Source organism: Lacerta agilis, chromosome 13, assembly GCF_009819535.1.
Source record: "Lacerta agilis isolate rLacAgi1 chromosome 13, rLacAgi1.pri, whole genome shotgun sequence".
Classification (NCBI taxonomy): domain Eukaryota; kingdom Metazoa; phylum Chordata; class Lepidosauria; order Squamata; family Lacertidae; genus Lacerta; species Lacerta agilis.
The window spans coordinates 40,171,229-40,183,630 of NC_046324.1; the positions used below are offsets into that span (position 1 = coordinate 40,171,229).

Genomic DNA, 12,402 nt, shown 5'->3' on the forward strand with positions numbered 1-12,402 from the left:
CGGTACGCCGGGCGCCCTAGACTCTCCCTCTCCGCTCGGAAGCGGCGGACCTACACGAGTCTAGGGCCGCCTGCCGGGAGCCGACCACGGTGTAGGGCGGAGGTTGGGGGGGGGGGGGAAGGAGGAGCTGGTGCCTGGGCAGGGACACAGGGAGGGGACCCCGCGCCGCGCCGCGCCGCCTGGGGAACATTTTGGAGACTCCAAAAAGGCACGCCGGCTGCAAAGAGCCGTCCCTTCCCTCGGCGTCCGTGCGTCCTCATGTCTCCGCCTGATCAACCTTGCTCGATTTTTTGCTTTTTAAATTAAAAACCATAGTGACTATTTTTTTTTTTTTTGCAAATAATCCGTGCCCAAAGTGGCTCCGTTTCCTCTAGCAAATCTTCCAGTCCTTGTAATATTTTGGTCTCCCCCCCCCCCCCGAAAAAGCAAACGAGCAAGAAGATTCCTGTTTCCCTTGCGGAAGAAGGGTGCACACTTGGGAGAAAGGACGTTGATCCTTTATTATCCCCCCCCCTTTCCTCCCGCTCCAACAGAGTACAGTATATACATGCGAATCTAATATTATCAAAAGGGCGTGGATGTGTGCCTTGCAGAGAAGGGTGCATTTGCAAAAGATCAGCTAGCGATCTTTTCCCTCTCTCCTTTTCCCATCTCTCTGCGGGGTGGGTGGGTATTTAGAAAGCGGGTTGGGGTGAGCAGGGAGGGGGGTGGCGGAGAGAGAGAGAGAGGAAGAGCGATTGAGAAGGAGGGACTGGTAACTCTCTGCATGTCTGGAAGGGGGCGAGCTGTCTCCAGACACAGGTGATGGGCGTTTCGGCGGCCTGCTAGGGTTTCACTTCGCTGCGATCTAAGCAAATATGCAGAAGTACCGGCTGGTTTAGTCCTGCGAAAGCCAAGGGAGGCAACGCGCAGGAGAAGCGAGCGAGCGAGAGGAGCGACAGCGATCAGCTGCAAAGCCCCCTCTTCAACCCACCGCCACCCGCGTTTATTTTTATTTTATTTTATTTTTTGGAGAGCGAAGCGGGGTGGGGTGGTGGTGGTGGTGGGGGAACCAACAACCGCCACCCCCTGGAAGCCTCCTTCCTCCTTCCTTCTCCCCGTGGCGCTCTTTACCCGAGAAGAGAAACCCCGCGCGCAAAAGGAGACACCGATCGATCCTCTGTGAAATCAATAAATCCAAAGAGAGCCCCCCCTCCCTATCCTCCCCGCCGCCACCCCGATCAGCGCCCAACCCGGAGAGAACTCCACACCGGTGTGGCGATCCCTCTGAGGGATGGTTGTTATTTTCCCAGCCCAGGGAGGCGGGCTGGTGCTCCTCCTTCGCAGCCCCGTTGAATTGTATTCCTGGCTACAGTGCTTGAGACCGCGATGAGGACCTGGGCAGGATTTTGGCTCATAGGCTTGTGCTACCTGGCCCTCGTGCTGGCGGAGGTAGGTGCTTCGCCGTTGGAAACCGGGGGTTTGGGGTGGGGGGAGATCCGGGCGGCGGTGGCGGCGGCAGTAGCTGGCTCAACATCCCTGTCTTTATTTTATTTTTCTTAAGCCTGAACTATTTCTATAGTTTTGCATGACAAGTGTAATTCTTCCTTCTTCCCCTTTCCTTCTTCATGTTTTGGATGAGAGAGGCTGATCTCTCCAACCGCCCCCCCCCCTCCAGCCCAAGTCGGAAGATCTACTATGTTTGCAATACCATGGATGGCTTTAGCTTCGCCCTGGATGAAGGAGGGAGGAGGAGGAAAAGAGAGAGGGAGAGATTCGCTTCTAAAATCTTGCAAAAGATCAAGTAGTGAGGGAGGGGTGGTGGTGGTGGAGAGCGGCTTGTCACGTTAAGATGCATGGCTGCGATCCGAATTAAGATCGTGCAGCACGCTGGTTTCCCCGGGGCTGGCATGGAGATTGCTGTGTGTGCTCTTGCACGCGTGTAAAAACGTGCGAGCGTTCGAACGCGCGTTGCAAGCCCCCTGGAACGGTTTGCAAACGGCGCCCCGGGTCGGCGCGAGTGCCGCCTGGCGAGCGGGGTGGGGAGCGAGTTGGGAAGAGGGATTTTAATAGCGCGGTTTCCTGTTAATGAGAAGCCTAGCATGAATCTGCTAAAATAGAATAATAATGAAGCAATTAGGCTAGTGGGTTTCTAATTGATGCAGAGCCTTGCTTTGGCATTCCAGAGGGAGCGGCGCGTTACCTCCATCCACCTTAGGAATTCACTTTATAAGGTCAGAAGAGATAAAATCGTAGTCTTTACGATCTAGCGTGTTTATCCCACTGAGTTCAGTGGGTCCACCTGCCCTGACCAAAGTAGGTGTACTGTTTAGGATTCCGGCCTTATTTGGGGGAAAAACTGTGTTTTAAGGACGAGTTCCCTCTAAGCCTGCTTATTGCACTTTATGGGCATATTTTGGATTTTCACGGGCATAGTTTTGGATTTGATAAAAATCTCTCCCTCTCCTTCTCTTCCAATTTTGAGGATTATTACAGGTGGCCATTTCTGGGAGAAAGAGATGTGGGGAATTAAATGACTTATAAGGAAGGGCATCTCTTTTAAAAGGCACAGTGGATTGACCTTGCTTGTAAACACTGTGATGTGTAAAATTATGGCTCCGAAAGCAGCTTTTTTTGCAGTCTTCCGACTTGGGAAACCTGTAGGATTGTATTAGTTCTGGATCTATAATCTCCCCCTCCCTCTGTCTCTCTCTGTCTCCCCCTTCCTTTGCATTCCCAACCAGACAGATTTTTTTTTTTTTTTGGAGTGAGGGGGAGTTAAGTACGAAGCTGACACCATTGCCAACCTAAAACTTTATTACCGTGCTAACTTTCCTGCTGCTAAAGAGAAATGCATGGATAAATATCTCTTACGCTGAGAACCAAGTGTGTGTAATTAAGAAAGAGGCAATTTTCAAGTACATACGTACGAGGAGGAGGAGAGTCCTTCCTGGTCTGATCCAATGCATGTTTGCAAAGCCATGTCTGAGTTCAAGAGGACTTAACTCCCCAGGGAGAGCTCATAGGATTGCCTTCTTGGAAAGGCTCCCAGGAGTTGGCTGGGCTACTGAGCTGTGCTGCCTTTAAACTTGATCTATCTTCATGCTGTGGTAACGATGGTGCCCAGGGACACTCTTCTCCCCGCCCCAACAGCCCAATCCTAAACGGGGTTACTCAGGAATCAGTACTGCTCATTTTGCACGGGACTTACTCCCAAGTAAGTGTGCATGAAATGGCAGCTGAGCAGCCTATACCTGTATACGGTTACTAAATCCCGCTGAATTCAATAGGAATTCAATGAAGCATGCGTGGGATGTGATTCAAAAACCAATCAACCGGTGTGGCCCCCCCCCATTTTTTTATTTTTGCCTTTCAAACTTGCTGGACTTCTTCCAAATCAAGGACGAGAAATTTCCTGGGTGAGAAATACAAGTCTTTCTGACTCCCCCCCCCCTCCTCACAATCAGGTGGGGCCCCAAACAATTTCCAACCTCCTGGCAAATGCAGACACCTGCCAGATAGATAGCAGCAGAGTTTTTCATTGCAACGATTTGTGTTGCTTGGTGCAATGCTGGATGCGGCTTCAAAAACGATGAGGATGATTATTTAAATTTGCCCTCTAGCAGTTGGAGGAAGGTGGGGGGGGGAGTAGATTAGAGAGCAGGCGAAGAGGTTTCCGCAACCCTACAGGCTGTACTCAGAAAGTGTTTTTGGAGTGAGAGAAGAGAGAGCGATCAGCCTGTGTCTGTCTGTCTGTCTTTTTTTATTTTTTTTAAGGAAGCTGAGATCCCGCAAGAGGTGATCGAAAGGCTGGCTCACAGCGAGATCCACAGCATCCGTGACCTGCAGCGCCTCCTGGAGATTGACTCCGTAGGTAAATTATTTCCATGCTTTCACCCTTTACTTTCTGCTTTTTTGAGACGATAAGACGAATTGCAAATTAAATCCATGTCATCTTATGAAACGGTCGAAAAAGAAAAAAAGAGTTACTGCTTTGGGGAGTGATGCGTTTTCCTTAAAAACCCATGTGGGGAGTCGCCGGCGGCTCTGCACATGGGACCGATGCTCTCCGAATGTCTTCCGTCCACTCTTAAATTCGCTCCTGCTTTTGGCAGGCGGATGGAACCCAAAGGTCAGCTTTCAGGGATGCAGGCTGAGTCAGGCATTTTTCCCAAGCCGCGGGAACATTTCGGCCTCGGGACAGAGAGTCACAGCTTCCAGCCCGGCCCAGCGTTGTATTTTGAGTTCCTGCACGTCTCTGTGTATAGGGGATGCATCTTAAAAAAACATGGCAACCTCGCTGGATTGAAGGAAGGGAGTGGTCTGGCTTGCTTTATTGTCTTTTCCTGGGTGCTTCTGCAAAGCAGGGTTTGAAGCAATTGCCTTCCCCGGAAGGTTGCTCCCCCCCCCCCAGGCAACCTGAATTCTGCAGTACAGAGCCTTTGGATCTTGGCCTCCTCTGTTTTGCCGTTATGGCTAGCAGCGCTTGCGTGTCGGACCAGATTAGTGGTGCTCATGCTTTTGAACTGTTGGTTGTGTGGCTGTGATTGTGTTCGACATCCAGTGACGGAACTCCTGCTTTCGGTGGTCTACACGAGCAGGGAACTTCTGCTGCTGCTGTTTTTATTTTATTTTATTTTATTTTTTGACATTTGTGCCTTGCCTTTCTGTAAAGCATGAATTGCGAAATTCTACTACAGCTTTTCATTTATATGGCACAAAATGTGGAAAATATGCTTTATATTCTTCATTGAGTTTACGTGTGCAGTAATCTTAGTTTGTATTGTGCGGGGTGTTGTTAATATTCCAGTTTTACAGCAGGGAACTGAGGATGACAGCTAAGGCCAAACTAAGTTGGACTTTGAACTCACAGGGTTGCACCCAATGTTTGTCCCACTCAGAGTAGACCTGTTAAAATTAATCGACACGGATCTCGTTGGCCCACTGATGTCAGTGGTGCAACTCAAGAGTAGGACTTAGTTGGATGCAAGCATTCTGCCCATCCATAAAATCAAAATCTTTCCCTACTTTTGATTGGACAGATTTAGTGTTGGTTCACCCATGCTTTTACCATCACGTGATTTTCCTCCATTCAGCTGGCAATCCTTTCCTGGGAGTAAGCCCCACACTGGACTCGGGGAGGCTTACCTGTGAGTAGGCAACCTGAGGGCTGCTGGCTTAATGTGTGAAGTTCCACCCAAAAGTATTGTGTGGATTGAGGAAATTCTGTCTGCAGTGTTAGCTGATGTTGCGGTCATCAAGTGATGAATGTGTCTGGGTGAACCATGGAATTTCAGGTGCCACAGCCAAACATTGATAGGGGATCCTGTGCACGTGGTGGTTCTTTCCTAATATAAAAATGGGATATTTATTTGTGTGTAGGGTTCCTAACTGGCCTTCTCTTGCAAGATATTATACCTGTGTGTCAGATCTCTACGCTTTGCACAATCAGCAATGCAGCTTCAATATAGCCTCATAATTTAAACAGAGGTGGCTGTGACTTTTATATGTTCAGGATAATTCCTCTAGCCAGGAAGAACTCCCATCAGATTGCCTCTAATTCATGCCACTGTGTTGTTATCTTCAAGATCTATTGCCTTGGGTTCATTTATATAAATATATATATATATTCCAAGTCGTGTTTATGAATGAAGTCATGTCTCTGCAAGATGGTGGTGGCTATTTTTTTCTTCTCCTCAAGTGAAAGGAAAAATAAACTCCTTCCTTTTGACTTTAAACAGAAAGCCTGCTCCATTGAGTTTCCAAACAATCAGCATTCACATTTTTAATTTTTTATTAAATAGCCCAAGGTTATTTTCTGCATCATTAGATCTACAAATGCTTCGAAGGGCAAACGTGCAATTTGCTAATATTTCCGTACTGCAACAGACCCATCCTGCTATTAAATCTTGATCTCTCACAGTTGTCATTGTCGAGTCCAAGCAGATTTCACGATTATGTACTATGCCTGGAGTGATTGCTCGGTTTATTTTGGGGAAAAAATATGAAAGGGGAGGAAAAAAAATGCATATTTATTTATTTATTCTTTTACAGGCAAGGGAAGTCTCTACCAATCTTGTATCCTGAGTCAGGAATCTGGCATGTCGCTGCTTGCGTTGTTAATAGTGGAGCTGCTCCATTTAAACAAAGACTGCATAGTTGCTATGCTTTTTTTCTTCCAAAAAAATAAAATTGCAGGGGCCCTTTGAAAGTTCCTCCCGAGTTACTGCACAGATACACCCCCCCCCCCAGGAGGAGTACTCTGATTTCAGTGGGCCTACTCTAGGGGACATAGCATTAAGTTTGCATGCAAAAGGCAGGATCCACTGGGAACGTTTTCCTTGGCAAGTCTTACCTCCATAGAGCTGCAGAAGTTGCAACCAAATGGATCATGTCTTTCCCTGCAAGGGCAGTTCAGGGCATTTGGGGGAGTGTGTGTGTGTGGGGGGGGGAGACCACTAATAGCACAGTTGTGTTGCAATATCTGCTCTGAGGTCAGCCCTGCTGAGTTCAGTGGGAGTTAGTCCCAGCTAAGTGTGAAGCCCTCCTGCCAACCCAGCAGTTTGAAAGCGTATCAAAGTGCAAGTAGATAAATAGGTACCGCTCTGGCGGGAAGGTAAGCGGCGTTTCCGTGCGCTGCTCTGGTTTGCCAGAAGTGGCTTAGTCATGCTGGCCGCATGACCGGAAGCTGTACGCCGGCTCCCTCGGCCAGTAAAGCGAGATGAACGCCAGAAGTCCAGAGTCGTCCGCGACTGGACCTAACGGTCAGGGGTCCCTTTACTAAGTGTGAAGCCCAGCGAGCAGGATTGGCCCACCTGTGGTCTCAGGATGTTGTTGGATTGCAGCTCCCATCAGCCAGAGTCAGCATGGCCAGTTGTCAAGGATGATGGGAGATGTAGTCCCGGCAACATAAAGGAGGCTTCCTTCCTTGCTGTAACACCTGCTCCACGCTGGTTGTGATACGGAAAACTTAATGAATCTGATTGTTAGAAAGTTTGTGCCGGTTAAAGCAAAGCAAGTCTTTACCTAACATCTAATGAACGTATCGAAACCACCGTCTTCAGGTCTTTAACAGGAGATCAGACAAATTTGGGGTGAAAGAGGTCTGTGACTGGCTGCTAGCCATGATAACTGCATTGCAGATGTAGGGAACTTTGGGGGGGGGGTCTCTAGATGTTGCTGAACTACAGTTCACATCAACCTCGGCAAGCGTGGTTGTTTTGTTGGCCGAGGATGATGGGAGTTGTAGTTCCACAGCACTTGGAAGGGCTAAAAGTCCCCCAGGCTTGCTATATAGGGTTGTATTCCAATGTTAGTCATACTCAAGAGTAGGCCCATTGAAATGAACGGGCCTAAGCAAGTTAAGGTCATTAATTTTAATGGTTCTGCTTGGAGCGCGAGTAACCTTGGATCTAGTCCAAGGAAGAACGCTAATAGCTTCATAGAACCTCCATGTTCAAGGGCAGTATACCACTGGGAGGTGAGAGATGGGCAACAGTCTTCGTTGCCTTCATAGCCTCCTCTGGATTTCCTAGACATGTCGGGTTAGGAAGCAGGATTAGGTGGGCCTTTAGAATCCTATGTTAAGACCGTAAGAGATCTGTCTAGCCCAGCAGCCTGTTTCTTAGAATTGTCATAAGAATGCCAGAAGAGCCTGGCTGGCTCAGTCCAGAGGTCATCTTGTCCAGTGATCCTGTTCTTAAAGTGACCAGTCAGATGCTGATGGGCAGTCTACAAGCACAGCATAAACACTGTTCCCACTCAGGTTCCCGATGATTCTATGGTTTTGAGAGACATACTCTACCCAGTAGTGAAGGTAGTGCTGTCTCTGCCTTAACACCACAGTGTTATGTATGTTGGTGTGGAAGTAAGTCTCATAATGGAAAGTGCGCTTAGATTGCACATCTCACCTTGTCCTTGAATTCACTGAGTGTCCTTAGCAGGGTCTCCTGAAGCGCACGAGAAGAACCCAACTGGAACAGGACCAAAGACCCGTTCAGTCCAGTATCCCGTTCTCCCAGCGATCAGTCAGAGGCATGTGGGAAGCCCAAAAGTAGAGCATGAGCACAAAGTCCTTTCCTGCTCATGTTCCCCAGCACCCGGTATTAGGGACTTATTGTCTCTGACACTGAAGGTATTGTCTGAAGGAACATGAAACCACCACCTTGCTGAAGCTAAGCAGGTCTGGGTCTGGTCAGTGTCTGGATGGGTCACTGCCTAGGAACTACATGTACGCGGCTTTGGGTTCCTTGTATTTAGGGTGCAAATGTAAGAACAAAATACGGAGCCTCTTGGGCTTGCTGATCAGAAAGTCAGTGGTTCGAATCCGCGTGACAGGGTGGGCTCCTGTTGCTCCACCCTAGCTCCTTCCAATCAAGCAGTTCGAAAGCACGCTAGTGTCAGTAGATAAATAGGTACCACTGCGGCGGGAAGGTAAACAGCATTTCTGTGTGCTCTGGTTTCCATCATGGTGTTCCATTGTGCCAGAAGCGGTTTAGTCATGCTGGCCACATGACTTGGAAAAGCTGCCTGTGGACAAACGCTGACTCCCTTGGCCTGAAAATGCCGCAACCCCATTGTCACCTTTGACTGGACTTAACTGTCCAGGGGTCCTTTAACTTTTACCTTTGTGGTTGGAGTGATGGATTAGGACCTGGGAGGCCAGGATTCAAATCTCCACTCAGTCATGGGGAAAACTGAGTGATCTCCACTCGCTTCATGCATATTTTTACCTGCCCCCATCATGTCCCAAATAGCTCTGTTAGAGCATGGTGCTGATAAGACCAAGGTTGCAGGTTCAAGACAGCTGCATGTTCCTGCATTGCAGAGGGTTGGATTGGATGACCCTCAGGGTCCCTTCCAGCTCTACGATTCCATGATTCTATGTCCTCTCCTATTTGCCTCTTTTATTTTGTTGTTAACCAAGAAGCCCCAAATGTTGCAAACTTTCCTCATGGGGGGCTCAGCCGCTTGACCACTGCATCTGACAAAATATTTTTGGAAGTCGACAAGCAGGGTGTGAAGGTAACAGCCCTCAACTTTTGCATGCATAAGAACATAAAGAGAACTTGCTGGATCCGGCCAGTGGCCCATCGAGTCCAGCATCCTGTGGGATGCCTGTGGGAAACCCGCGAGCAGACCCTGAGCACAAGAGCACTCTCCCCTCCTGTAGTTTTCAGCAACTGGCATTTTGTAGCATTGCTGCCTGCAGCTGGAAGCAGAACATAGCCTTTGAGACTAGTAGCCCTTGATATTCTTCTCCATGAATTTGCCCAATCCTACTTTAAGCTATCCAAGTTGATGACCATCACTGCTTCCCATGGGAACGAGTTCCATAGTTAACCGTGCTCTGTGCGAAGGAAGTATTTTTATTTTACCTGTTTCCATACGTACTCAAGTCGAGTTGTTTACGTCTTTGTCGAGCCTTCCTGATCTGGCAGGGCTGTGATATCATCATGCTTGTGGGGCCTTAGCCTGACTGCTATCCTGTGGCACCATCCTACTGTCAGGATTGGTAGGAGTTGGCGCTGAAAATATTGTGTGGGCTGCTTTGAAGGAATTCTTGTGTAGGTTCCGCGTGTTTATGGAAGGCATAAGGCATTCCTTGGACTGGGGATGGTATTTTGGAACAAAGGATGCTTTGCAAGCGGACAGCTTTGATTCATAATTTGTGAGAAGGCAGGAGTATTTTATTGTGCAGCTGTAGATCAGCATGAGAAGGCCCCCGGTGTCTTCTGGAGTTGCCACGATCTGTTTCTGCCCCCTGTGACATTGCTGTAGCTTTTGCTTGCGATCTGAGGAGCAAGCTCAGAAGCCTGGAAATGTCCAGAGAGTTTCGATTTTTTTACATCTCCCTTTTAAAACTGCATATCACAAATTATCCACGCAGACTCAAGTGTGTGTACAATTTTTTTAAAAAATAAAAAACCCACTTAAATGGCAAAGAACCTAGTCTTGTCAATTATGTTTTGTTCTATTGGGTTTGGGCTACTGAACCTAGTGGTAGTCTCAGATTCTATAGGCTCCAGACCTTGATGAATGCACATCCCCACCACAATCTTCTTTGTTTAATTTTCAGCACGACTCGACTCTTGTCAACTGAATGGTCCCTTTGGTTTATTGGAGGTACTCATGCGGGGAAACACTGGTTTCTTAAGGAAGGGTTTAATATTGTGTTTTAATTGTTGTTACCTGCCCCTGGGACCATAGCATGAAGGATGGGTAATAGATGATGATGATGATGGTCCTGAATGGGGTAACTGTCCCCCTGAAAGACCAGGTGCGCAGCCTGGGAGTCATTTTGGTCTATCTGGTAGGCAGGCTGAGACCCTACCTGCCTGCAGACTGTCTCGCCAGACTGGTGCATGCTCTAGTTATTTCCCACTTGGACTACTGCAACGGGCTCTACATGGGGCTACCTTTGAAGGTGAACCGGAAACTGCAACTAATCCAGAATGTGACAGCTAAATTGGTGACTGGGAGTGGCCGCCGAGACCATATTACACCAGTCCTTAAAGACCTACATTGGCTCCCAGTACGTTTCCGAGCACAATTCAGAGTGTTGGTGCTGACCCTAAACGGTCTCGGCCCAGTATACCTGAAGGAGCGTCTCCACCCCCATTGTTCAGCCCAGACACTGAGGTCCAGCGCTGAAGGCCTTCTGGCAGGTTCCCTCACTGCGAGAAGCTACAGGGAACCAGGCAGAGGGCTTTCTCGTAGTGGTGCCCGCCCTGTGGAGCGCCCTCCCATCTGATGTCAAGGAAATAAACAACTATCTGACTTTTAAAAGACATCTGAAGGCAGCCCTGTACAGGGAAGTCCTTAATGTTTGAAATTTTATTCTGTTTTTAGTCCTCTGTTGGGAGCCGCCCAGAGTGGCTGGGGAAACCCAGCCAGGTGGGCGGGGTATAAATAATAAAATTATTGTTGTTGATTTTTTGGTGCCCTCTCATTCCCCGACTGTTCCAAGGAGTCTCCTGTTCTTCAAAGTGTCTCGCTTTATGGAATTCAGGAGGGAGAATTGTGATTAAAAACAGCCCCTTTCTCTTTTGCATTTCGTTGGGTGAAAGAGTTTTCTTTTGCTTTGCAACAGATTATGATGCTGCATTTTAGCGGATGAACGGCTGATAATGCCTTCTCATAAAATTAGAAACCACACCCCCAGATCATCTGCCATCATGTTAAGAATAATCAGCATTCAGCAACACAGCGCTTTAATCAATCTTTCTGACTTTTTTTTAATGCAAAAAGGCCAGATTGTCCTTTTACGGTCTGGTCTTGTAAAATAATGGAAACTCTCGTTGGAGTTTTAACAGGAAGATTTGGGTTTTGGGCAGACCCGGCTGGTGTGTTAGCTACTGTCTGATCCAGCAGAGCATTATGTGGGTAGTGTTCTGTTTGCTTAGAATGATTATTGTATACCGGTCACTCACAATCATTTTTTCAGGGTTCTGTTCATCGCCATAGCTTCTGGTTGGTCGCTGTGTGAAACAGGATGCTGGATTTCTTGGGCATTTAGCCTGATTCAGCAGAGTTTTTTCTTACCGTCTGAAATCCCATCATGTCTAGGGAATTAGGAGTTCAGATTCAACAAGTGTTCCTCCCAACTTCTGAGCACGCCGCTGCCCAACGCTGGTTTGGTTTTCACCACCTCCTTTCTGTGACATAAGAGCAGCTAAGCCAATGACACCTGCCCAGGCTCACTGTGACATAAGAGCTGATTAGCCAGTCACATCATCAAGAGAGGCAGGGCGATAGATAAGAGAACTAAAAGGTCAAGGAGGAGTTTGGCAGAGTGAAGAGGTGAGAAGAGGTGGGGAGAGGGCAGCTGGAGAAAGTAAATATATCTCTTTACAGTAAGCTGTCTCATATGGTGACTGCATCCTGGGCATTCACAATAGCAATGGACAGAGGAAGAGAAGGGAAGAGGCAAGAAAGTTGTGCAGAAAGTAGCATTACAGAATCACTGCTTGATGGGTTACAGCTGATTGATAAGAACAACTTGTTGCACAGGATTCACCTGCATTTCAGGAGTGGGCAAACTCTTTAGCTCTGATCGCCACTATGAATCCTTGCCAACTCTCATTACTCATTCAAACTATACTGCCTTTCGTTTGTGACCATTGCAAGGCTGCGTACAGAAATTACATTACAGCTTCCTTGCAGGGTAGCAAGTAGAATCAAATAAGTAGCAAGAAATTAATGTAACGGCTCTACCAGTGTGGTGTAGTGGTTAAGAGCGGTGGACTCGTAATCTGGTGAACCGGGTTCGCTTCCCCGCTCCTCCACATGCAGCTGCTTGGGTGACCTTGGGCTAGTCACACTTCTCTGAAGTCTCCCAGCCCCACTCACCTCACAGAGTGTTTGTTGTGGGGGAGGAAGGGAAAGGAGAATGTTAGCCGCTTTGAGACTCCTTCGGGTAGT

At 48.1% G+C, this 12,402-nt stretch overlaps 1 protein-coding gene across 3 annotated transcripts in view; it reads left to right on the forward strand.

Moving 5' to 3' along the window:
• Nucleotides 1-1,063: 1,063 nt before the first annotated feature.
• Nucleotides 1,064-12,402, forward strand: part of PDGFA (platelet derived growth factor subunit A) — a 63,172-nt gene continuing 51,833 nt past the window's right edge. The window contains exons 1-2 of one of the 3 annotated variants that reach the window (XM_033166893.1): nucleotides 1,064-1,431; nucleotides 3,757-3,853. In XM_033166893.1, coding sequence (XP_033022784.1) covers nucleotides 1,369-1,431; nucleotides 3,757-3,853 — 160 coding nt within the window. In that variant the 5' untranslated portion in view covers nucleotides 1,064-1,368. Of the gene's footprint in view, nucleotides 1,432-1,933; nucleotides 2,214-3,756; nucleotides 3,854-12,402 lie in introns of those variants that run through there. The other 2 variants (XM_033166892.1, XM_033166894.1) reach the window with 2 other exon arrangements.